Source organism: Macaca fascicularis, chromosome 2 (assembly GCF_037993035.2).
Source record: "Macaca fascicularis isolate 582-1 chromosome 2, T2T-MFA8v1.1".
NCBI classification, from domain to species: domain Eukaryota; kingdom Metazoa; phylum Chordata; class Mammalia; order Primates; family Cercopithecidae; genus Macaca; species Macaca fascicularis.
In genome coordinates, this window is record NC_088376.1 from 181,339,715 (window position 1) to 181,365,552 (window position 25,838).

General features: G+C 44.8%; 2 protein-coding genes and 1 long non-coding RNA gene across 10 annotated transcripts in view; 2 read left to right on the plus strand and 1 right to left on the minus strand.

Moving 5' to 3' along the window:
- LOC123571760 (uncharacterized) overlaps positions 1–19,744 on the minus strand; it is a 26,415-nt gene extending 6,671 nt beyond the window's left edge. For 3 of the 5 annotated variants that reach the window (XR_010584672.2, XR_010584674.1, XR_006695969.2), the window contains exons 1-2: positions 18,741–19,744; positions 8,483–10,943 (exon numbers count right to left, since the gene is read on the minus strand). This is a non-coding gene — a long non-coding RNA (uncharacterized lncRNA). Of the gene's footprint in view, positions 1–611; positions 10,944–18,740 lie in introns of those variants that run through there. The other 2 variants (XR_010584676.1, XR_012431731.1) reach the window with 2 other exon arrangements.
- RPL24 (ribosomal protein L24) lies at positions 9,152–14,717 on the plus strand. The gene is made up of 6 exons (XM_005548262.5): positions 9,152–9,194; positions 9,309–9,384; positions 9,943–10,053; positions 12,885–13,021; positions 13,300–13,363; positions 14,593–14,717. Exons 1-6 carry the CDS (start codon positions 9,190–9,192, stop codon positions 14,671–14,673), a joined length of 474 nt encoding a protein of 157 aa, XP_005548319.1. The 5' UTR covers positions 9,152–9,189; the 3' UTR covers positions 14,674–14,717.
- Positions 19,037–25,838, plus strand: part of ZBTB11 (zinc finger and BTB domain containing 11) — a 30,697-nt gene continuing 23,895 nt past the window's right edge. For 2 of the 4 annotated variants that reach the window (XM_005548263.5, XM_074033554.1), the window contains exons 1-3: positions 19,037–19,564; positions 24,291–24,526; positions 25,150–25,381. In XM_005548263.5, coding sequence (XP_005548320.3) covers positions 19,255–19,564; positions 24,291–24,526; positions 25,150–25,381 — 778 coding nt within the window. In that variant the 5' untranslated portion in view covers positions 19,037–19,254. Of the gene's footprint in view, positions 19,565–19,759; positions 20,069–20,850; positions 20,898–24,290; positions 24,527–25,149; positions 25,382–25,838 lie in introns of those variants that run through there. The other 2 variants (XM_015446513.4, XM_045385390.3) reach the window with 2 other exon arrangements.

A 25,838-nucleotide genomic window follows, 5' to 3' on the forward strand; every position in this document is an offset into this window, starting at 1 on the left:
TCCCCCTTCCCTTCCCTTCCCTTCCCAAGACACAGTTTTACTCTTGTTGCCCAGGCTGGAGTGCAATGGTGCGCTCTCAGCTCACTGCAACCTCTGCCTACCGGTTCAAGCAATTCTCCTGCCTCAGCCTCCCAAGTAGCTGGGATTACAGGTGTGTGCCACCATGACCAGCTAATTTTTGTATTTTTAGTAGCGATGGGGTTTCACCCTGTTGGCCAGGCTGGTCTCAAACTCCTGACCTCAAGTGATCCTCCCGCCTCGGCCTCCCAAAGTGCTAGGATTACAGGCATGAGCCACCATGCCTAGCCCTTTATTTATTTATTTAAATATCTATTTATTTATCTATTTATTTATTTTTAGAGACAAGGTTCCATTCTGTTGTCTAGGCTTGAGTGTATGATCTTAGCTCCAGTGTGGCCAGGCTGGTGTCAAACTCCTGACCTCAAGTGATCCGCCCTCCTCAGCTTCCCATAGTGCTAGGATTACAGGCGTGAGGCACCATGCCTAGCCCGCCCCCCCTCCCTCCCTCCCTCCCTGCACCCTCCCTCCCTCCCTCCCTCCCTTCCTTCCTTCCTTCCCTTTCCTTTCCTTTCTTTCTCTCTCTCTCTCTCTTTCTTTCTTTTTAGAGACAAGGTCTCATTCTGTTGTCTAGGCTAGAGTGTATGATCTTAGCTCCAGTGCAGCCTGCAGTTCTTCGGCTCATGCAATTTTGTAGAGATGAGTCTCACCGTGTTGCCCAGGCTCATCTTGAACTCCTGGCTTAAAGCAGTTCTCCCACCTCAGCCTCCCAAAGCACTGGGATTACAGGAATGAGCTATCCTACCCACGAATCATTTTTCATAAATGACTTACACACAGTATTAGTCAGGGTTCTCCAGAGGGCCAGAACCAATAGGAGATATCTATATCTATATATCTCTATATAGAGAGAGATACATAGATATAGATATATGGGGATTTTATTAGGGGGAATTGGCTTACACAATCACAAAGGTGAAGAAGTCTCACTAACAGGGTGTCCAAAAACTGGAGAACCAGAAAAGCTGGTGGCTTCATTCCAGTCCAAAAGCCTTAGAACTAGGAAAGACAAAAGTGTAGTCCCCAATCTGTGGCTGAAGGCCTAAGAGTCCCTGAGAGGCTGCTGGTGCAAGTTTCAGAGTCCAAAACCCAAAGAACCTGGAGTACGATGTGCAAGGGCAGAAGAAAGATGGCATCCCACTCGAGAAGGCAGCAAGAGAAAGAAAGCAGTATGTGCTGAGTATCCCCCTTCTTCTGCCTGTTTTGTCCTAGTTGGGCCAGTTGATTGGATGATGCCTGCCCACCTTGAGGGTGAGTCTTTCCCTCTCAGTCCACTGACTCACAAGTCAATCTCCTCTGGAAACACCCTCACAGACACACCTAGAAACAATGATTCAGCATCTAAGCAACTGTCAATCCAATCAATTTGATATCAAATATTAATTATCACACCCACTAACTCCACCTTCAGATTATTTTACGGCAAATCTCAGATATATTACTTCTTTTTTTTTTGAGATGGAGTTTCGCTTGTTGCCCAGGCTGGAGTACAATGGCCGTGATCATGGCTCACTGCAACTTCCACCTCCCGGGTTCAAGCAATTCTTCTGCCCCAGCTTCCCAAGTAACTAGGATTACAGGTATGCACCATCACACCTGGCTAATTTTGTATTTTTTTAGTAGAGATGGGGTTTCACCATGTTAGTCAGGCTGGTCTCAAACTCCTGACCTGAAGTGATCCAGCCACCTCAGCCTCCCAAAGTGCTGACATTACAAGCATGAGCCATCATGCCCAGCTCAGACATGTTATTTCATCTGTAAATATATTTAGTATGTACCTTGAAAAAATAACTGAAAAATAGCCACAGTACAATCATAAAACCTAAAAAATTAACAGTAAATCTTAATAACAAAAATCCAGTAAGTACTCTAATTACCCCAGGTCTATCCAGCTTATTTAAGCAGGGCTTAAATGAAATCCATACATTGTAACTGGTTAATAACAAAGTCACTAGATTTTTTTTTTTTTTTTTTTTTCTGAGACAGGATCTTGCTCTGTCACCCAGGCTGGAGTGCAGCGGTACAATCACATCTCACTGCAGCCTCAAACTCCTGAGTTCAAGTGATCCTCCCACCTCAGCCTCCCAAGTAGCTGGGACTGCAGGCATGCACCACCATGCCCAGCTAATTTTTTTTTTAGATTTTGTAGTAACAGGGTCTCTCTAGGTTGACCAGTCTGGTCTCAAATTCCCGGCCTCAAGCTATCCTCTGGCCTTGTCCTCCCAAAGTGCTGGGATTACAGGCATGAACCACCATACCCTGCCCAAATTTCTTATAATCTAAAGGCAGAGCCAGCTTCAAGTTGTGTGACCAGTGCAGTTGCATAGGGCACTGTGCTAAGGAGGGTCCCATATTTGAGGTTTAATTTTCTGCAGTTGCTGTCTTGAAAGTCTAATTCTATCTTTAATTTTGTGTTTTATCAGTGAAGTAGTACAAGAGAACAATAAAGCATGTGCCTAGGGCTGGTGTCTCAGCTAACTGTGCAGTCTCGCTTTCTGCTGCTTTCCCAGCTGCCTCCACAGGCTGAGTCTGCAGTTCCCTGACAATAGCCTGTCTTTCCCCTCCCCTCCAATACTATGGCTGCCCTCCTTCTTCCCCCAAGCTGGCAGCACCATCATACATTCTGCAAGTGACTTGATGCCCACCCCAGATCCAAGTACGAAATACATCCAAGGGGGGTTACCTGTCCTCTGTGGGTTTGGCCAGGAGGATAGTGGAATGAAATGGTTGGTTAGACTTTCCTGCCCCCAGCCAGGGCACTGCATGTTGGTCCAGTGGCTGGCTGGAGGGGGAACTCAACAGCTGGTGGGCCATGTGGATGCATCAAATCACCTATGGCCCCTGGATACCAGTGAGTCCTGCACTGGCTGAGTAAATGTCCTCACCTGACAAAACATGATGTTAAATAACAAATGAAAAAATACTATGAAAAGTGGAGAGACAGATTGCAGAATAAAGGAAAATGCCTTATATTTTGGTATCTTTAATAGCACTTTTTCTCGGTCTTTTTTTTTTTTTTTTTTTTTTTTTTTTGAGACAGAGTCTCGCTCTGTCACCAGGCTGGAGTGCAGTGGTACGATCTCAGCTCACTGCAACCTCTGTTTCCTGGGTTCAAGTAATTCTTCTGCCTCAGCCTTCTGAGTAGCTAAGACTATAGGCACCCACCACCACACCCAGCTAATTTTTGTATTTTTAGTAGAGATGGGGTTTCACCATATTGGTCAGGCTAGTGGTGAACTCCTGACCTCATGACCTGCCCACCTCAGCCTCCCAAAGTGCTGGGATTACAGGCATGAGCCACCGCACCCAGCCTTCTAGGTCTTTGAAAAAGGGACCTCACACTTTCATTTTACATTGGGCCCTGCAAATTATTTATGTAGCTAGTCCTGTCTATAGGTGGGGTTTTTTGTTGTTTTTTTGAGACAGAGTTTTACTCTGTCCCCCAGGCTGGATGGAGTGCAGTCGTGCAATCTCGGCTCACTGCAACTCTCCCTCCCAGGTTCAAGTGATTCTCCTGCCTCAGCCTCCCAAGTAGCTGGGACTACAGGCACCTGCCACCACGCCTGGGTAATTTTGTATTTTTAGTAGAGATGGGGTTTCACCATGTTGGCCAGGCTGCTCTCAAACTCCTGACCTCATGTGATCCCCTCACGAGGCCTCCCAAAGTGCTGGGATTACAGGCATGAGCCATGTGCCCACCCCTTGTCTATACATTTTAATATCTATCTCTCCTTTCAATTCACATATTGTTGGAAAAATTTATTTATTCTGTTTCTCAAACACTAGATTTTGCCAACTGCATCCTTCTGGGGTCATTTCACATGTTCCTCTGTCACCTGTATTTCCTACAGGGAAGGTTACTGTAGTAGTTAGATATAAAGGCTTGATTAGATTTAGAGTTTTTATTTATTTATTTTTTGAGATGGAGTCATACTCTTGTCACCCAGGTTGGAGTGCAGTGACTGATCTCAGCTCCCTGCAACCTCCACCTCCTGGATTCAAGTGATTCTCCTGCCTCAGCCTCCCAAGTAGCTGAAATTACAGGCACCCGCCACCATGCCAGGCTAATTTTTTTGAATTTTTAGTAGAGATGGGGTTTCGCCATGTTGGCCAGGCTTATCTTGAACTCCTGACCTCAGATGATCCACCCACCTCGGCCTCCCAAAGTGCTGGGATATCAAGCATGAGCCACTGCGCCCGGCCTCCCTTTTAAAGCACTTTCTGAAGTCAAGCGTGATTCAGGATTGCAAGCCTTCAGAGAACTATGGTGGTAAAGTCTAAAAAGATAGAATCCTTTCCACACCTGAGAAGGCAGTATTTTTAGAAGGAAACACCAGACTCACACTTAAGTCACTGCAAAGGCATTCATGTTTATACATTTCCGAAATTGTCTTACTTGAACTTTATGTGACTTTTAGCACTGTTAAGACACTTCCATAAATTTCTATGAGGTTACTGTTATGGATCTCTATCTTCTTTGACCTCATCTGCTCAGCCTCCTTCAATTTATTATTTTCCTCCATTCACCTATCCTTTAAATATTAGTATTTCCTGATTCTTTTTTTCTTTCTTTTCTTTTTTTTTTTGAGATGGAGTCTCACTCTGTCACCCAGTCTGCAGTGCAGTCATGTGATCTCACCTCAATGCAAACTCCAATTCCCTGGTTTAAGTGATTCTCCTGCCACAGTCTCCTGAGTAGCTGGGATTATAGGTGCCTGTCACTATGCCCAGCTATCCTGATTCTTTTTTTGATGACTTACTCTAGGCACCATTTCTAGGGGTGGTAGACACAGAAACATACTATCCAGATCCCCCTTCAAGCAAGGGCTTGCTGCCTCACAGTGGGCAGCATGGGCAGCAGCATCCTCCAGCTATCAGTAGGGCCTGGCTCAGCTGCTGAGTACCCCCTCACTTGAAGTCGTGACCTCCCTGGGGCAGCCCCCATGTGGTGACTGAGTAAGGCAGAAGTATAAAGAGGCTTCACCATTTAGCCCAACACAGAACACTCCAACAAACAATAATTGTTCCATAGCTCCTGGCAGGGTTGACTGAGGTTTATTGATTGATTGATTGATTGCAGTGGCACAATCATAGCTCACTTCAGCCTCAAACTCCTGTGCTCAAGCAATCCTCCCGCCTCGGCCTCCCAAAGTGCTGGAATTACAGGCATAAGCCAGCATACATGGCCTGACTGAGGTTTAGTTGGGTCTATAACGTATACGACTTCTTTCTCTGCCTAACACTGTTCTCTCCCCCATCCTTTCACAAGACTTGATCTGTAACAAATATCTTGAACCCCAAAGTCAGTCTCAGTAACTGTTTCCACAGAAGCCAGCTTGTGACAGTAGGTAACATTATCCCACATAGTCTGTCACCATAAGTTCATTACTACTAAAATATATCCTTGGCTGGGCATGGTAGCTCACGCTTGTAATCCCAGCACTTTGGAAGGCTGAGGTAGGCTGCTCACTTGAGTCCAGTTCAAGACCTGCCTGGGCAACATGGTGAAACCCCATCTCCACTAAAAATACAAAAAATTAGCTGGCCATGGTGGCAGACGCCTACAGTCCCAGCTATTCACGGGGCTGAGATGGGATGATCACTTGAGCCCAGGAGGTAGAGACTGCAGTGAACCCTGATCGTGCCACTGCACTTCAGCCTGGAGCCAAAGTGAGACCCTATCTCAAAAAAATAAAAAATAAAAAATAAAATAAATCATATTACAAACACTCTTCTGAACATGTTTAACTTCCCACTACACAGTTGTACCTTAATATCCCTATCAGCATCTTGAACCCAGCCTTTTCAAAATTAACCCTTTCAGGCTGGGTGCAGCGGTTCATGCCTGTAATCCCAGCACTTTGGGAGGCCGAGGCAGGTGGATCACCTGAGGTCAGGAGTTCGAGAGCAGCCTGACCAACGTAGAAAAACCCCATCTCTACTAAAAATACAAAATTAGCTGGGCGTGGTGGAGCATGCCTGTAATCCCAGCTACTTGGGAGGCTGAGGCAGGAGAATCACTTGAACCCAGGAGGCAGAAATTGTGGTGAGCCAAGATCATGCCATTGCACTCCAGCCTGGGCAACAAGTCTCAAAAAAAAAAAAAAAAAAAAAAATTTACCCTTTTCCTGACAAACCTACTTCCTTCCTCTTATCTATCCTCTCTTGACAAATGATACCACCATTCACCAAGTCCCCATTGTCAGTTTTTCCTTACCTCCTATATTACCTATTTCTATGTTAACAAATTACTCCCCAAAATATAGCTTAAAACAACAAACATTTATAATCTAACAGCTTCCATGGGTTAGGAATTCAAGAGTGGTTTAGATGAGTGGAACTTGGAAGAGCAAGGAACAGGTTCTCCCTTAGATCCTTGATCCTGAAGGCACACAGGTACCTTGATTTCAGCCTAGTGATACTAATTTTGAACTTACTGCCTCCAAAACTGCGAGAAAAAATGTACCTGTGTTGTTACCAAGTCCATAGTAATTTGTTACAGCAACTACAGAAAACTAATATAGCAGGGAAATATGTACAAATGGGTGAAGAAACTGTGAAGGGAAGCATACACTGTTCTTAGAGGGACAGAGGCTGAAAAGGGCACCAAGTTTGATTCAGTATTGCTCCATAAATGAATAAAAAGAGAACAGAGTGTAGCTAAACCTTTTGCCTATGATAAAAGAGAAAGCATGGATAAAGTCAGCAATAATTTATGTAGTGTCAGAAGCTCTACTTTATGACACTGTATAATATAAATTCATTTAAGGGTCTCTCTCTGCAAAATTTCTCCCTATTCTAAGAGCATTTTGAGCACAATTTGTTCGTTATGGGAGTGTTACAAGGAACCCTGGCATACCAACTCAAGAAGGCCCTCCAGTAAAGAGTAAAATACTGCCAAAATCCCTAAGGCCCAGTTTCCTGCATTTCTTCCACAGAACCAGTCAGGCCAAACGTAATTTCAAAGAACAATAAAACAAAATCTTTCTAAAATATTGTGAAGGGACTATAAATTCTGAGGTTCTGTGGAGCAAAAAGGACTGCATTCCTTCAGATGGATCTTGGTTCCACTGGCTACCTAAACTCAGCTGTGCCTTGGATCTTGTAGAAGCCAGGACTATTTCCGAAAGATGTTTTGTTTGGGGTTTGTTGTTGTTGTTTGTTTTGAGAAGGAGTCTCGCTCTGTCGCCCTGGCTGGAGTGCAGTGGTGTGATCTCGGCTCACTGCAACCTCCGCTTCCGGGGTTCAAGCGATTCTCCTGACTCACCAAAGTGCTGGGATTACAGGCCTGAGCCGCTGTGCCCGACCTCCCTTTTTTTTTTTTATTTTTTTATTTTTTTTTTTTTTTTGAGATAGAGTTTTGCTCTTCTTGCCCAGGCCGGAGTGCAGTGGCGCGATCTTGGCTAAATGCAACCTCAGCCTCCCCGGTTCAAGTGAGTCTCCTGCCTCAACCTCCCAAGGAGCTGGGATTACAGGCACACGCCACCACGCCCGGCTAATTTTTGTATTTTTAGTAGAGACGGGGTTTCACCATTTTGGCCAGGCTGGTCTGGAACTCCTGACCCCAGGTGATCCACTCACCTCGGTCTCCCAAAGCACCGGGATTACAGGCGTGAGTCGCCGCATCTGGCCACCTAACTCATTCTTAACACTGGTTTCAGGCAGGGCGCGCATGGCGGCGGGTGCCTGTAATCCCAGCTACTCGGGAGTCTGAGGCAGGAGAATCGTTTGAACCCGGTGGACGGAGTTTGCAGTGAGCTGAGACCACGCCACTTCACTCCAGCCTGGGTGAAAGAGCGAAACTCCGTCTCAAGAAAAAAAAACAAAAAAGACTGGCTCCAACACATTTGTACAGTTTGCGTAACATTAGTCAGCCAACTTGTTAGACATTTCAAATCTCTTCAACCAGCTATCTTACAAAACCTTTTTAGCGTGACTTGCATACATAGACAGCAGAAATCAATCATTACATTTGTTTCCTAGTCATATACTGCAGCCTCCCACAGAATTCAAGAATTGCCTCTGGCCATTCCTTGTCATACGATGAAATATGTAACAGATTGAGCCCTTGGCCTCCAAGCGGGGCTCCACCGACCCCCTCAGCTTCACTAGACACCAGCTCCGAATTGTAGTTCTTAGGCGGGTACTTAATAGGAATTCTGGAAACTGAATGAGCTCATGTTTGCAAAGCCTTTGGCGTAATTCCCGGCACAGAGAAAGCGCTCAATGAATGTTAATTATAATTAATGCAAAGCGCCAACGTGCACTGTTTGATTCGCACAGCCTGGGAAACAGTTCGGTTGTCATTACTTTCTTATGGTTAAATTATTCAAATGGTTAAACTATTAATTTGTTTGGTTGAGGAAATGGGCCAACAGGGAAGGCAAAACGTGACTTGTTTTACCTGCGGGGCATTCGTCTTTGGATCTCTTTATAAGAGACAGGACACCTTTCTCTTCAGTTCACATTCCCTGCAGCCGTAAGATGGCTCTAGAATACTCGGCAGTAAGACAGAATGGGCCGGGCGCGGTGGCTCACGCCTGTAATCCCAGCACTTTGGGAAGCCGAGGAGGGGGGATCACCTGAGGTCAGGAGTTCGAGACCAGCCTGACCAACATGGAGAAACCACGTCTCTACTAAAAATACAAAATTAGCCGGGCGTGGTGGCACATGCCAATCCCAGCTACTAGGGAGGCTGGGGCAGGAGAATCGCTTGAACCTGGGAGGCGGAGGTTGCGGTGAGCCGAGATCGCGCCATTGCACTCCAGCCTGGACAATAAGAGCGAAACTCCGTCTCAAAAAAAAAAAAACAAAAAAACGGAGAGATAGAATGACTCAGATACCAACTGTCTGACTGCCCTTTTTGGCAGGCCCTCTGGGCCCGAGAATCCTCCAGCAGCCTCTGGAAGAATTCCGCCAAAGGAAGTCAGTTGTCACGGAAAACGAGATCTTCCGCCTCGCGATGATACGTCATCAAGGAGCGCCCGGAATATCGAAGGATTTTGGGGGAGGAGATTTCCGGCCCCCAGCCTCTCCACGACCTTATAAGGTCTCTTCCCATGATTCTCTCTTTCTCTTCGCCATCTCTTCTTTTCCCGTGAATCCGTCGCCATGAAGTAAGCACGACCCGTGGTTCCCAATCCGCTTACATCCTCGGGCAGAACGCCTCTCTGTCGTCCCTGGCATGGCTGTAGACACCCTCCCTGATGGACTTTCACTTTTTGTTGCAGGGTGGAGCTGTGCAGTTTTAGCGGGTACAAGATCTACCCCGGACACGGGAGGCGCTACGCCAGGACCGACGGGAAGGTAAAAAGCCGCGTCGGCTTAACCTAGCTTCTTGTACTCCGAGGAGGAAAGGCTGGTCTAATTCGGTTTAGACGGGTTCATTCCCCACATCACCATTGACCTCTGGAACGCTTCGTGGACGCCCTGTGGACTGGTCGTTAGGACCAGACACCTCTAAGTGAACCAGCGTTGATTACTTACTGTGAGCCAGGTCGGACGTCAGGAGGGGTTTATGTAACTGATGTCCCTGTGTAAGGGAAATAACTGAGGTACCGAGATAATTGGTAGTTTCCCCTTGGAATCCCGGGATGGACAAGAGCAGAATGCTTCCCAGAAGGATGCACCACCCTGTCGTTTGCTATGAGTTTAGATTTCCTGCTCTCGAGAAAAGATTAAACGCAAGGACCTTCATAGTGTCGCGCAGTTACCTGCCAGTTACGTGACAGCCTTTTGGTTCTTGTGGGCTTCAGTTTTGTAAAATAAGCCAGAACTAGCATGTTGATCTTCTAAGGATTCCAAGCTCATTCAGCCTCTTGTATTTTGTATAAATAGGTAATTCCTTTGAATTTGTCACTCCAGGTTTTCCAGTTTCTTAATGCAAAATGCGAGTCGGCGTTCCTTTCCAAGAGGAATCCTCGGCAGATAAACTGGACTGTCCTCTACAGAAGGAAGCACAAAAAGGGTCAGTCGGTAAGTGGAATACGCCTTGATATTGGGAGCTATCTCTTAAGTTGTCTGAGCTCTCTGAACGTTGGTTTTCTGCTCTGTAAAGTTAAATCAGACTGTATGCGAAAGAGTTCTTAAACTGTAAAGCATCAGCGAAATGCAAAAGATATTATAAACTGTCTCTATACATCTTAGGCTAGCAGCAACACCAAGTTGAAATTTTAAAGTCAGATAAATTACGTTAAGCACATTTGGGTTATAGGGCAGGGTGGAAAGGCTTAGTTTTCCAGTGGGAGGAAATTGAGAACTTACCATAATTTGGTGTTGATTGGAGTATTTACAGGATTAGTCCTAACGTAGCCAGTCCACCATACTGGTTCATTCTCAAGACAGTGGTTTTTCTGGTCCTTGTTAAGTGTCCTTTTAGCTGGGTTATACATGAGAACAAGTTTGAGTGCCATGGTGGGACTAGTATTCAGTAGGCTTGGGAATACTTAGCACCTTCTGTATGAAGGACTTTTCTAGGTATTGTGAGAAATAAATGCCATCAGACATAAAATATGTTGAAAGTTCAGAGGAAGGAGAAACTTAAAAGTGGATATGACACACCTGTTAGGGTGACTATTAAGAAAAAACAAAACAGGAATTACAGGTGTTGATGAGGATGGGGAGAAATTGGAACCTTTGTGCATTGCTAAATATGTGGCAGCTGTGAAAAACCGTTTGGTGCTTTCTCAAAAGGGTAAACATTATCCCAGCAGTTCCACTTGTAAGTTATACCCCAAAACAGTTGAAAGCGGGGACTCATAACTTGTACATCATTGTCATAGCAAATCCGGGGTTGGTGGCAGCGGCTGTACTCTAGCTGCTCCCGAGGCCAAGGTGGGAGGATTGTTTGAGGCAACATAGGAGACCTTTTAAAAAAAAAAAAAGTTATTTAGATGGATAATGGTGATAGCTACACAGCGCTATGAATGTACCTAAGGCCACTATACTTTTTTTATTGAGACGGGTTCTCTGTTGCCCAGGCTGGAGAGCAGTGGCAGGATCACAGCTCACTCTACCTCAACCTGGGCTTAAGTGATCCTCCCACCTCAGCCTACCCAGTGGTACACAGGCACATGCCACCATGGCCCAGCTATTTTTTAAATATATTTTGAGGAGACAGAAATCTTTGCGATGTTGCCCAGTTTTGTCTCAAATTCTTGGGCTCAAGTAATCCTCCTGCCTTGGCCGCCAAAAGTACTGGCATTACAGGTGCGAGCCATCCTGCACGGCTAAATTATACCTTAAGTTTAAAATGAAGCCGGGCATGGTGGCTGACATGCCTGTAATCCCAGCACTTTGGGAGGCCGAGACAGGCGGATCACGAGGTCAGGAGTTCAAGACCAGCCTGGCCCACAGAGTGAAACCCCAGCTCTACTAAAAATAGCAAAAAAAATTAACCGGGTGTGGTGGCAGGCACCTGTAGTCCCAGCTACTTGGGAGGCTGAGGCAGGAGAATAGTTTGAACCCAGGAGGCAGAGGTTGCAGTGAGCTGGGATTGCGCCACTGCACTCCAGCCTGGATGATGAAGTGAGGCTCTGTCTCAAAAAAAAAAAAAAAAAAGTTAAAATGGGCCTAATGCAGTGCCTCACGCCTGTAATTCCAGCACTTTGGGAGGCCCAGGCAAGAGGATCCCTTGAGCTTGAGCCCAGGAGTTTGAAACCAACCTGGGCAATGTAGTAGCGAAGACCCAGTTTCTATTTAAAAAAATAGAAAACAGGCCGGGGATGATGGCTCATGCCTGTAATTCTAGCACTTGGGGAGGCCAAGGCGGACGGATTGCCTGAGCTCAGGAGGTCGAGACCAGCCTAGGCAACATGGTGAAACCTGGTTTCTACTAAAAATACAAAAATTAGCCAGGTGTGGTGGCAGGTGCCTGTGATCCCAGCTACTTGGGAGGCTGAGGCAGAATTGCTTGAACCCCGGAGGTGGAGGCTGCAGTGAGCCAAGATCATGCCACTGCACTTCAGCCTGGGCAACAGAGCAAGGCTTGGTCTTTTTTTTTTTTTTTTTTAAAAAAAAAAAAAAAAAAGGTTAAAATTGTCAACTTTACATTTTTACCACAATAAGAAAAATGTTTGTGTTGGTTTGAGACAAAAATATTAAGCAGGTAAATACTGCCATTTACTGTAGAAAAACTGCCATTTTACTGTAGAAACAAGATTTCATCTTTCTAAAAAGTTTAAAATTGGGATGTCTGTAAACCAATGTGCTTTATTTTTGTTAAAAGTTTTTAAGGTACTTTTGCATTTCTGTGCCTTAATAAACAACTTTTCACATATACTTTGTTCTTGGACTTAAAGGTGCACTGCAAGATCTTTTTCTCATAAATACTGTAGTACAGGTTTCCAATATAGAATGTACAGGAAATGTTAGATTCCACAACGCCTTCTTAGACATATCCTACCTAACATTTGGTGGCTCTCCTGTCAAATCATTGTCTAACTTGAGTATTTCTCCTAGTGACAGTCCTTTGAGATAAAACAGTTGAATTTGATAATTTTTTTCAATAAGTAAATTATTAAAAGTAGAAATAGTCTTCATTTATACTATGCAGTTCATGGAATAACCATTTTCCTTAGAGTTCAATTTTTTGTGTGTCTCTTTAAGGTAAAAAATGGCTAGGATTTGTAATAGCTTAATCCATAAGTGGAAAACATGTTTTATTTTCAAATAATTGTATGAATTATTTTTTGTTGAATATGAATATTAAAAGACTTCATTTGCCATGTCTTAAAAGACTTAATTTTTCCTCCCTCTAAATTCTTGAAGGAAGGTTCCTAAGTGTGCCCCTCATCTTTGTTTTACAGGAAGAAATTCAAAAGAAAAGAACCCGCCGAGCAGTCAAATTCCAGAGGGCCATTACTGGTGCATCTCTTGCTGATATAATGGCCAAGAGGAATCAGAAACCTGAAGTTAGAAAGGCTCAACGAGAACAAGCTATCAGGTGAGGAATGCTTTCATTATGAGCATTTCACCTATTGGGATGGATTTTAGGTTTGGGTCTTCAGTAATTAAAGTTACCATATAGTCTAATATATTTTAAGGTGATTTGGTGGTTAATGAAAATTATTGACAAACTCTTTGGATTTAGCCTACAAATAAATGCAGGAGGGGAAGGAAGGAATATGGTCATTGTACTTGTCCAGTACAGTCTAACTCTAATAGTAAGTTGTACCACTAAGGAGTAAAGTGCTTTTGCCTTAAGTTATTTTTACCCCACAGGGCTGCTAAGGAAGCAAAAAAGGCTAAGCAAGCATCTAAAAAGACTGCAATGGCTGCTGCTAAGGTAATTATGGGGTTTCTTGACTTTCTTGAACAATACAACAGGAAAATTTCTTTTTCTTTTTCTTTTTTTTTTTTTTTTTCCTCCCTCTCTCTTGTTTTTTGAGACGGAGTCTTGCTCTGTTGCCCAGGATATGGAGTGCAGTGGCATGATCTGATCTTGGCTCAGTGCAACCTCTGCCTCCCGGGTTCAAGCAATACTCCTGCCTCAGCCTCGCTAGTAGCTGGGAGTACAGGTGCACACCATCAGACCTGGCTAATTTTTTTTTTTTTTTTTCCCAGTAGAGACAGGGTTTCACCATGTTGGACAGGCTGGTCTTGAACTCTTGACCTCAGGTGATCTGCCCACCTCAGCCTCCCAAAGTGCTGGGATTATAAGTGTGCGCCACTGCGCCCAGCTGGAAAATTTGTTTTCAATCTAAATTGTGATAATGAAAGTTTCACCGTTTTAAGGTATTGATTGCAAGGCTCAATTGGAAATGATGTTGGTAACCAATTAATTGGTTCAGGTCTCCAGAGGGCTCGTCCTCTCCATAAGCCAAAGTATCTGTTACTGTTAGGAATTGGGAAAAATAAAGGTTGGCTTTTGGTTTTTTTTCCCTTCAACACAGGGTCTCACTCTGTAGCCCAGCTGGAGTGCAGTGGCACAGTCACGGCTTGCTGCAGCGTCAACCTCCTGGGCTCAAGTGATCCTCCTGACTCAGCCCCCTAAGTAGCTGGAACTAGAGGCAAGCGCTACCATGCCCAGCTAATATGTGTTTTAGTTGAGATGGTTTCGCCATGTTGCCCAGGCTGGCCTCAAACTCCTGAGCTCAAGCGATCCACCTGCTTTAGCACCCCAAAGTGTTGGGATGAGCCCCTGCACCCTGCCTGGTTTTGAAAGTTACTATGGTTATCTACATTGATAACATTGAGAAAAGTTGAGTAAACACTGTACTGTTACTGAGAACTTTTCTGTGAGGTTCTGTTAGGATGCATTTCAGGATCCTACACTGCACTTGGTTGTGTCTCCTTACTTTCCTCCAATCTGTGATGGTCTCTTAGTCTTTGTCTTTTCATTGTAAAGATGGGCTTTAAATATTTAAGGGGAGTCACATTAAAAGATTGTCATTAGGAATGCAGTTAAATTACTAAGACAGTGATCTAAGCTACATAAACAATCTGGATGTGAGAGATGGGTAATAATAGGGTAACAAAAGGTTTGTGGAGTAATATCACGTTACCTTTTTACAGGCACCTACAAAGGCAGCACCTAAGCAAAAGATTGTGAAGCCTGTGAAAGTTTCAGCTCCCCGAGTTGGTGGAAAACGCTAAACTGGCAGATTCGATTTTTAAATAAAGATTGCATTATAACTCTAGGTTGTGCTGGATTTTTTTTTTTTTTTTTCTTGTAACAGGCATGTTGGATTTACATGGTCATAGGTGACCTAGTAAAGAATGTAAGACATAGGTATTTTATTAAAAAGTCTATTCCTCAGGAATAATGCATCCTATAAAGTAAGCCTCTTCCTTGGAGAGAGGTTAAGCAAAATGATGTAAGAAGATGGGTATGGTCAGATGCTACCTTTGCTTGGCTGGGGTGTATAGGGCACATTACAAAAACTTCATTGCCTTAACTCTTTGGTTACAATGCTGTAAGTATTAGGATGTTGCTGGTGCAGGGGCCTACGCCTGTACCTGTAATCCCAGCATTTGTAAGACCAAAGCCAGGTGATCACTTGAGCTCAGGAGTTCAAGACCAGCCTAAGTGACATGGCAAAACCCCATCTCTACAAAAACATACAAAAGTGAGCCAGGTATGGTGGAGAGTGCATGTAGTTTCAGCTGGGAAGCTGGGAGTGTGGAAAGTGGAAGAATCACTTGAGCCAGGGAGGTCAAGGCTACAGTGAGCTGAAATCGTGCCACTGTACTCTAGCCTGGGTGACAAGAAGACCCTGTATCAAAAAACCGAAAGATGTACTTTAAAAATGATTCTCTTGTTAAACTACCTTTTCCCATGATAGACAAATTTAGTTTATATTGGTTTGCTTATAGTCATTGTTATCTCGCCTACCATTTGCTAATAGCTGAGTTGAAGGTGCTAAAAACTATCAGCTTTATTAATCTGCTCTTGCTTTCAGAAAGTAATGTCTAAATGAAAAGCACTGCTGCTTGAATAAAGAGTATCCTGGCCGGGCGCGGTGGCTCAAGCCTGTAATCCCAGCACTTTGGGAGGCCGAGACGGGCGGATCAGGAGGTCAGGAGATCGAGACCATCCTGGCTAACACGGTGAAACCCCGTCTCTACTAAAAAATACAAAAAAAAAAAACTTGGCGGGCGCCTGTGGTCCCAGCTACTCGGGAGGCTGAGGCAGGAGAATGGCGTGAACCCAGGAGGCGGAGCTTGCAGTGAGCTGAGATCGGCCACTGCACTCCAGCCTGGGCGACAGAGCGAGACTCCGTCTCAAAAAAAAAACCAACAAAAAAAAGTATCCTTGGCTAAATTCCCAGAGTAGTTTGTTGAGCTGGGGGCTTGCCAGAGCCGTGTTAAATTACAAAAATGTCTGAATAAACTGATATGCAAGAGATTTATTTACTTATTTTGAGATGGAGTCTCCTGGTGCCCAGGCAGGAGTGCAACGGCACGATCTCAGCTCACGGCAACCTCCATCTCCTGGGTTCAAGTGATTCTCCTACCTCAGCCTCCTGAGTAGCTGGGGTTACAGGCAGGTGCCACCATGCCTGGCTAATTCTATTTTTAGTAGAGAGGGGGTTTCTTCATGTTGGTCAGGCTGGTCTCGGACTCCTGACCTCAGGTGATCCTCCTGCCTCAGCTTCCCAGAGTGCTGGGATTAACAGGTGTGCGCCACCACCCGCAGCCTGAGATTTACATATTTAAGATGTGATAAAATAGTAATCACAGCTTACATGTGAAGAATAGGCTTCTACTTCTACAGAAAGTCATTTTTACCTGCCAACCTGTGCCAACTTGCAAGGATACAACAGTGGACAAATCAGTCCTCTTTAGGGAAACATGATTTTTTTGTTGTTGTTGTTGTTGAGACAGACTCTCGCTTTGTCGCCCAGACTGGAGTGCAGTGGCCGGATCTCAGCTCACTGCAAGCTCCGCCTCCCGGGTTCACGCCATTCTCCTGCCTCAGCCTCCCGAGTAGCTGGGACTACAGACGCCCGCCACCTCGCCCAGCTAGGTTTTTGTATTTTTTAGTAGAGATGGGGTTTCACTGTGTTAGCCAGGATGGTCTCGATCTGCTGACCTTGTGATCCGCCCGTCTCGGCCTCCCAGAGTGCTGGGATTACAGGCTTGAGCCACCGCGCCCGGCCATAGGGAAACATGATTTTACACATATACTAGGTGAGGGTATATAGTGAATGTCAATATTTTCCTCCATCCCTATCCTATCCAAGGTGATAGAATTTTTTTTTTTTCTAGTGCATGTTAACATTCAGACGTCCAAGTGTTATGGGTAAAATGAGTAAGTCCTTTTGAGAACATGAAAATGTAAACTAAAATCAATATAAGAAATGGAAAACCCAGGCTTTTGCTCATAAAAGCAAAATGTTAAGATTTTGCATGGTTAAGAATCTTTTTGTAATAATGTTATGTTTTATTTAGGGAATTACTGGGAAAATAAAGTCATTATACCCAACTTGAATGTAAAGCTATGCTTGCTAATATTTGGAGAATAAAATGGCCCCTTAAAGTATTGCTTTTCTGGGCTAAATGTTGGCTTTTAAGGAAGTGGAGCTGCCCATTCTCATTACCCTTGAGTCTTAGGTAACCTGGGACCCAGAAGAAGCTAGAAATAAACACTACCTGTTCTCACTACAGCAAGTTTAGCTTTACTCAGGAAGGCAACTTGGCCACTGGGAAAGCATTTTATTAAAACGTGTGTTTCTATTGGCCCAAGGGATAATGCGTGCATCAGCAGGCTTGTCAGTGCTTACAGGTGGTGGTTTGGCAAAAAAGGGATTTTTTTTTTTAACTCTTCTACATCCTATCTGTATTGTTTACAGATTTGAATGTATTCACTTAATAAATGTTTAATATTTAATATCAATTAACTTAAAATTTTTTTTTTTTTTTTTGAGACGGAGTCTCCCTCTGTTACCCAGGTTGGAATGTAGTGGCACAATCTCGGCTCACTACAACCTCCGCTTCCCGGGTTCAAGCGATTCTCCTGCCTCAGCCTCCCGAGTAGCTGGCACCACAGGTGTGTACCACCATACCCAGCTAATTTTCTTATTTTTAGTAGAGACAGGGTTTCACCATGTTGGCCAGGATGGTCTCCATCTCCTGACCTCGTGATCTGCCCGCCTCGGCCTCCCAAAGTGCTGGGATTACAGGCGTGAGTCACCACGCCCGACCAAAATATTTGAAGACAGTCAATATGACAGGAGACTGGGGCTGGCCCAACACGTAGACCAGCTGCACAGAAGGTGCATTTGGTCTTCCGCTCTCACTGCCCCACCCCATGGGGGAAGAGGTGCATCTCCATGTTTAAATTCCTCCTTTGAGCTATAGTGGCAAACTCAGCAATTAAGTAGGTCCCAGGCCTGTAGTTTTTCTTTCGGGACTTGATGGCTCATGTCCCTGCACCTGGAATCTTTTTCAAGGATGTCCGGGCCATCTGGGAACTGCTGCGTGTACACACACACACAGAAACACGCCCCTAACACCAGAGGTTGGGTGTATCATTCTGTTTTCGAGCCTACTGTATTCACCTGTCTGTCCGTCAGCTACTTCTACAAGGGTCAAAGGGCGTCACCCAGAGACTACAGATCCCCTGGTGGAGAAGTGTACTGGCCGTTTCTGCAGCTGGAGCCCTCGGCCTAAAATGTTCTGGCTTTAACAAAGAGGCGACAGTGTCCAACCCCAGTCCCCGAGGAGGGATGTCAGCCCTGGGCTCCTGTGAGCGCTGCAGATTCCTTCCAGAGAAGGGTGACCGGGGTCGCTGCTCCGGGAATACCAGCTAAATATCTGAATTAGCATCCTCAGCACGCGCTGGGAGACACAGTTCAAGTCTGCTCCCCTTCTTGTGCCCTTATATATATTTGGTGCAAAATGGAGAACCTTTTCCCCTACGTTTGTGTAAAAATATATGTAAATAAAGCTTTATAATAGTGTTACTGACCCCCTTTTCCACTCGCAATAAGATTGACTACATATGCTGATCATTCCAGAAAAATCTCGACTCTTCCTTGAGTAGTCTGGAGCTAGCAGGTGCACTGAAAATGTTACAACTGTTAACTGAAATCTAAATTTCCATGTGAATGGGCTGTCTCTGGTCCCCTGTCCAGAGACTAATATTTTTCCAAAAGCCTGAAAATATGCTTTTATGATATCGGGAGTCTCAAGGTAAACGTAAAAACGGACTCCTTTACCCCTTACGGATGTCTCCCATGAACTCACAACTGTCCACCAGCTCCCCCTTCACGTGGCTCCTTAAAAAGCGTGGAAAGGGGAAAAATGAAGAGAGAAACTGCCAGGACTTAAGATGTCTGCTTTGAAGACCTTTCGAGTTGCAATGAAAGGCCTACCCGCTTCCAAAATGTCCACCCGCAGTCCTGACGTCACTGGATCGGCTCCATCAAGCCAGAAAACGAGAGTGCGCTCCAATCAGGGCTCAGTCCCCGCCCTTGGCTTGCGTCACTTCCGGTGGTGCAGCAGCCATTTTGTCAGTCGCCAGCGGATCCCGCGCGCTGGGGAAGTGCAGTTCCCCCTGGTTACCAACTCGTCCCCTTTTCCTTCGGACTAAGGGAGCCGTCGAAGAGTGCTCGCCAAAGGCGCAGCCGTTTCTCCCTGCGGTGCCGCCGCTCCTGCTGCAGCCGCCCGTAGGTAGTGGGCCGTTTTTCTCACCTGTCCCTGACAGGCGCCCTCAGGGAGCCGCGGTCCGCGATGTCAAGCGAGGAGAGCTACCGGGCCATCCTGCGTTACCTGACGAACGAGCGCGAGCCATACGCGCCGGGCACCGAAGGCAATGTCAAGCGTAAAATCCGAAAAGCTGCCGCCTGCTACGTGGTGCGCGGCGGGACTCTGTATTACCAGCGGCGGCAGCGACACCGCAAGACCTTCGCGGAGCTGGAGGTGGTGCTGCAGCCGGAGCGACGCCGGGACCTCATCGAGGCGGCGCACCTGGGTCCCGGCGGCACTCACCACACCCGGCATCAGACCTGGCACTACCTGTCCAAGACGTACTGGTGGCGAGGTGAGACCTGGCCCGCGGTAAGGGGGCGGGCTGGCGACTCGTTGCCTGGGCAAGGCTCGCTGGCGAGGCCTGTTTGCGCACCCACGAGTCGGAGGGTCTCGGACGCCTCTGGGCGTCGGAGCTGCTGCTGCCAGGCGGAGCCGAGAGGGTGGGGGACGCGAAAGGAGCCGCACTTCCCACAGGAAGGAGGCCGGCGAAGCTGGGGGCGGGTCCTGGCCCAGGGTGGGACCAAGGGGGCTTCCCCGGAGGCCGGGCCTGCCGCGGGGAGGGGCCGGACGCCTGGGCTGCGCCAGGTCCGCCTCCTTGGGCGGCCCGTGGAGGCTGAGGCCCCGGCCCTCCGGAGGTGGCGTTTGGCCCGCGGCAGTGAAGGCTGCGGGGTGCACGTTTTCAACTCTGTGCTGACGTTTGGAGGGAGGAACTAGTCACCAGAAGCCGGGTCTCCCGTTTCTTTAGTGCTACGCTTGGGTTTTGGCGAGCAAGTGTGAGCTGCTCTGGACACATTCGGTAGTGTTCCTCAAATTTCGTCGCTGCCGCGTAAATAAGGGATAACACAATTATTTGCAGAAGTGATAAGCAGTGATTGGGAAATCGCCTTGAGCGTTTTTTTAAGAACAAGAATTAAATGTAAAAGATATCAGATACTCTTTTTTTGGTTGGTTGGTTGGTTGGTTTTGCGGTGAGGGGAGGTTGGTTGGTTGAGTGGACACGGGTCTCGCCACGTTCCCCAGGTTGGTCTCCATCTGGCCTCAAACGATCCTCCCGCGTCAGCCTCCCAAAGTGTTGGGATTTCAGGCATGAGCCACGGCGCCCAGCTTGATATTCGTAACTCTGGATGTTTTAATAATCTTTCCCCTAATGTGAAAAACGCGTTTGGGAACTGTGTAGCATTGTATATACGCAGAAAAGATATGATTACTGTGACTTTTTGATTGTCAAAAAATAGAGCTCTAAAGTTACTTGACTCTTTGGGAACCAGTTGTAGGGGAGGAGAGCAAGTGCCTTGGCTTCTCAACCATCTTCCCTCTCCACAGTTGATGAATATTCAAACTGTCAGAATTAGTAACAGTTTACAGTCTCATTTAAGAAAGTTTTTTAGGAACAGTTCTGTCACTCTCCATATGGCTACGGAAAAGTTAATTCATAAGTCTTGGTTACTTCGTCTGTGAATAAGGAAATTACTGAATAGTTTCTAAATTATTTTCGGTTTATAAACGTCAAGTTTATTTGTTTACGAACTAGTGGATAATCAAATTCTTCCATTTATTTTCCATTTTAAACCAGTATCTGAATTAAATTCCTGTAAGGACAGACAAATGCGAAGAGTAAATTTGAGGTAATGAAGTAATCACTGCATTTTGTTTGGATGGGTTTGGGTAGACATTTGTTGAACAAATGTCTCACACTGAATACTTCAGAATTTGTTAAAGATGATCATTTTAACTACAGGTAATACTGCAAGCTTATATATGCAGGATATAGTCGTTAGCACTTGGCATTTATTTAACCTTCATAAAACCTTAATACTTACCTCCTTTTTTCCCTGGAGACAGAGTGTAGGGCGGCTTGCTTCTTGCTGCAGTGACACGAAAACAGCTCACTGTAGCCTCGACCTCCTAGGCTCAGATGATCCTCCCATTTCAGCCTCTATCTGTTTTACAGATGAAAAAACTAAAAGCACTAGAATGTTAAATAACACAACAAAAGTCACACAGCTGACCTTTGTGATCTTACACTTTTCTTAACCCAGTGTTATGTGGTATTTTGTGTTCAGAATTTTCTTTTTCTAAGTTGATTATCTGTGAGTGATTCCAATCCAGTTTTTTGTTGGTTTTTTTAATTTTTAGTGTGCGGTGTCTTAAAAGACAAAAACCTGAGACGATGTTTTATTTATTTATTTATTGAGACAGAGTCACTCTCGGCCAGGCTGGAGTGCAGTGGCGCGATCTCGGCTCACTGCAAACTCCGCCTCCCGGGTTCAAGCGATTCTCCAAAGTAGCTGGGATTACAGGTGCCCGCCACCACGCCCGGCTATTTTTTCTATTTTTAGTAGCGACGGAGTTTCACCATGTTGGCCAGACTGGACTCGAACTCCTGACCTCAGGTGATCTGCTCACCTTGGCCTCCAAAAGGGCTGGGATTATAGGTGTAAGCCACAGTGCCTGGCCAGTACAACCTCTTTTGGTCTCTAAATCTACACTCATATAAATGCTTTTTGGAGAAAAGTTATATTTAATTCGAACCCTTTTTTTTTTTTTTTTTTTTGAGACGGAGTCACTCAAGGCTGGAGTGCAGTGGCCGGATCTCAGCTCACTGCAAGCTCCGCCTCCCGGGTTTACGCCATTCTCCTGCCTCAGCCTCCCGAGTAGCTGGGACTACAGGCGCCCGCCACCTCGCCGGGCTAGTTTTTTTGTATTTTTTTTTAGTAGAGATGGGGTTTCACCGTGTTAACCAGGATGGTCTCGATCTCCTGACCTCGTGATCCGCCCATCTCGGCCTCCCAAAGTGCTGGGATTACAGGCTTGAGCCACCGCGCCCGGCCCGAACCCATTGTTTCTTTCTTCCTTTTTTTCTTTCTTTTTCTTTCTTTCTTTCTTTTTTTTTTTTTTTTTTTTTTTTTTGAGACAGAGTCTTGTTCTGTCACCCAGGCTGGAGCGCAGTGGCGCGATCTCGGCTCACTGCAGCCTTCACCTCCCAGGCTCGTGATTCTGGTGCCTCAGCCTCCGGAGTCGCTGGGACTACAGGCGCGCTCCACCACAACTAGCTAATTTTTGTGTTTTTAGTAGAGACTGAGTTTTGCTATGTTGGCCACGCTAGTTGTCTGGAACTTCTTATCTCAAATGATCCGCCCACCTCAGCCTCCCGTGCGTGAGCCACGCCCCAAGCCCCACTGTTTATGTTCTGCAAAAACAAAAAGTCTCTGTAAACCAGTAAATTTGGCAAATTCCTAGGTTAAACAGGTTTCTTCACCGTAGAAGTCAGAGGTTCTGATATGATAATATCAATTGTATATAGCTAAAATTTTTCTGAATTTATGACTTCAGTGTATACTTTTATAATCAGTGTGGGACATAATATAATTTGGAAAATATTGCTTGAATACTATATGAAGATTGAAAGTGTAAGGAACTTGGTGGCTGGGCAAGGTGGCTCATGCCGGTAATCCCAGCACTTTAGGAGGCCGAGTCGGGCAGATCACCTGAGGTCAGGAGTTCGAGACCAGCCTGGCCAAAATAGTGAAACCCCATCTCTGCTAAAAATACAAAAAATTAGCCGAGTGTGGTGGTGGAGGCCTGTAATCCCAACTACTTGGGAGGCTGAGGCAGGAGAATCACTTGAACCCGGGAGGTGGAGGTTGCAGTGAGCTGAGATCCCACCACTGCACTCCAGCCTGGGCGACAGAGAGATATTCCATCTCAAAAAAAAAAAAAAGCATAAGGAGCTTTGTATAATTCGGCATTTTAAAACACTTCTCAGGAATATAGTGTATACCTCTATCATTTTAGCTAATAACCTTTTCATTTGTACCTATTTGAAGATTTGAGGGTAATTTTCTGCCCTAGGTATGGACAAGCATGCTCTTGTATAAGTAGAATAATATACTGAAAATCCCGTGACTTCTGGAGGCCTAGCTCTGCCATTTTACTAAATGTGACTTTGGACAAGTTTCGTTCCTCTTAGGGCTTTATTTTCCTCTTGTATAGAATGGGAATTAATTGTCTGTCTTACAAGGATGGTAGTGGGGTGTGTGTATATGTGTATATATATATATAAACTTTATCCCTGTTCCCTCACCCCTACCCCAGCATGCCGGGAGCTAGAAGTTGAAATTCAAAATCGTCTTTTGTGAGTGGCTTGTATACAGTCAACCTTTGTTAGATTGCATATGCTATTGTTTCACACAACCCTAAAATCTCATAGCTTTTTTGAAACAAAAGATTTATTTTAAACTTTCATTACAAGTTTTGGTTGTAGTGCTTGTTCCAGGCTACAGATTGGTTTCAGCTTTTTTCATCTGAAATTCAGGTTTAAGAACAACATCCCTCTGGGACATGCTGTTCTTTGTGAGAGGGGACAAAGATCAGAGAACTGGTGCAAAATACTCAGTACCTCTTAAGGTTGTGTTCAGATATGGTACACATCATGTGTGCAGATCAAATCATATGGTCAAGCCTAATGTCACTGGGGTGGAGAAGTATTGGCTTGAGCCATATTAAATTGTTAATTTGTTTGGTTTTGTTTTGAGACAGAGCCTTGCTCTGTCGCCCAGGCTGGAGTGCAGTGGCACATTCTGAGTTCACTGCAGCCTCCGCCTCTTGGGTTATAAGTGAGTCTCCTGCCTCAGCTTCTGGAGTAGCTGGGATTACAGGTGTGTCCCATCACGCCCTAAAGTGTTAATTTGCATAGGTCAAAAACAGGTGAATATTGGCAGTTTCATGTAGTTCCTCTTGCATGAAAACATTGCAACTCACATGAAAATGAGTGGAGCTATATAGTCATCTTATGATTGGAGAAACACATAACTGGGAATAAACAAAAAAAAATTACCTCAGCAGGAGAACATCATTTCTAACCTTATATTTTTTGGAAAAAAGTATATTTTACATTCTAATAAACTCTACATATTTTATGGGATATATACTGAAACATGTTAATGTACACAGATTAATATATTTTACTGTTTTCAGTTAACAGTATTAAATTTGACTTGTTAATATTTTCATTGTAGGTATATTGAAGCAAGTCAAAGATTACATCAAACAGTGTAGCAAATGCCAGGAGAAACTAGATCGATCCCGTCCAATATCAGATGTTTCAGAAATGTTGGAAGAATTGGGACTAGACCTTGAATCTGGAGAAGAAAGTAATGAATCAGAAGATGACCTGAGCAACTTTACTTCATCTCCAACTACAGCCTCCAAGCCTGTAAAAAAGAAGCCAGTATCCAAACATGAACTTGTGTTTGTAAGTGGTACCCTCCAGTCAGCTTTAAGATGTGTAACTAGCGTACTAGTATTTGCAGCCTTGGTGACTTATTTTTCTCGAACCACTAAGACTGCTTATTGAATAAGACAAAATGGCAATGTACTGTGTTATATAAGCTGAACTGCCTCTTCATTTACCATAAATGTTCCTGTTATCTTTTCAGAATGAACTTACTAATAATTACCTGTTGGTTTGCTGTTAATTATCCTCCCTCCCTTCTTTTGTGGTGATATATTGGTGCAAGTAGACAGATTTACATTTCTGGAAGCAGTCTCTGGGTTTATGCCCCAAGGTAAAATTAATCTGGCGAGGTCTTTGTTTTTCACCTGCATCAGTTTCATACATCATCACATTTCTGATCAGTAAGAAGAGGCAGCCAAAGGTGAGATACGGGTTTTCATTAGACCAGGTAGAATGAACATGGCAGAAAATAGAGAGAATAGGACAACATATCTTTTTATTTAAATACATAGGTAACAAAGAAAATATCAAATTATTCATACCTGGTAAAAGGTAATATGTAATGTGTCTTGTTTTAAAGTTTGTTAAGGGTAAAAAATACAGGTAATATATTACTCCTGCTCTCAAACTTATTTTGACAGGTTGACACCAAAGGAGTGGTAAAACGTTCTTCTCCAAAACATTGTCAGGCTGTCTTAAAACAGCTGAACGAACAGAGACTTTCCAACCAGTTCTGTGATGTTACTTTGTTAATTGAAGGAGAAGAGTACAAAGCGCATAAATCTGTTTTGTCAGCAAATAGCGAGTATTTTCGAGATCTTTTTATTGAGAAAGGAGCTGTTTCCAGTCATGAGGCTGTGGTGGATCTTTCTGGTAAGGGTTTTCTATTACTCTTGCTTTTTGCTTGTAATGACATTCTAGAAGAGGGGGTTATGTGTGTCTTCCACACAGACTTTATGCCAAAGTAAGAGAAGCCCACTTACAGCAGTAGACTAAGCTGAACTGAAAAGGTTCTTTTTAGCAAGATTTCTGTGGTAGAGTTATGGAAAAGGGTGTCATTTCCTTTCACTACCTCTTAAGTGAGACAGTTATAGCAGAAGAAGAATTTCTGGGATTTAAACTGTTAAAAACAATTTGAGCTTAATCCATAAGTGCAATAAAATTATTACATTAAATGAATATGTTATTTAAAAATTGATTGTTTAAGCTAGGTGTGGTGGTGCACGCCTGTAGTCTCACCTACTTGGGAGGCTGGGATGTGAGGCTCGCTTAAGGTCAGAAGTTCCAGACTAGTGTGTCATTGTACGTGTGAATAGCCACTGCTCTGCAG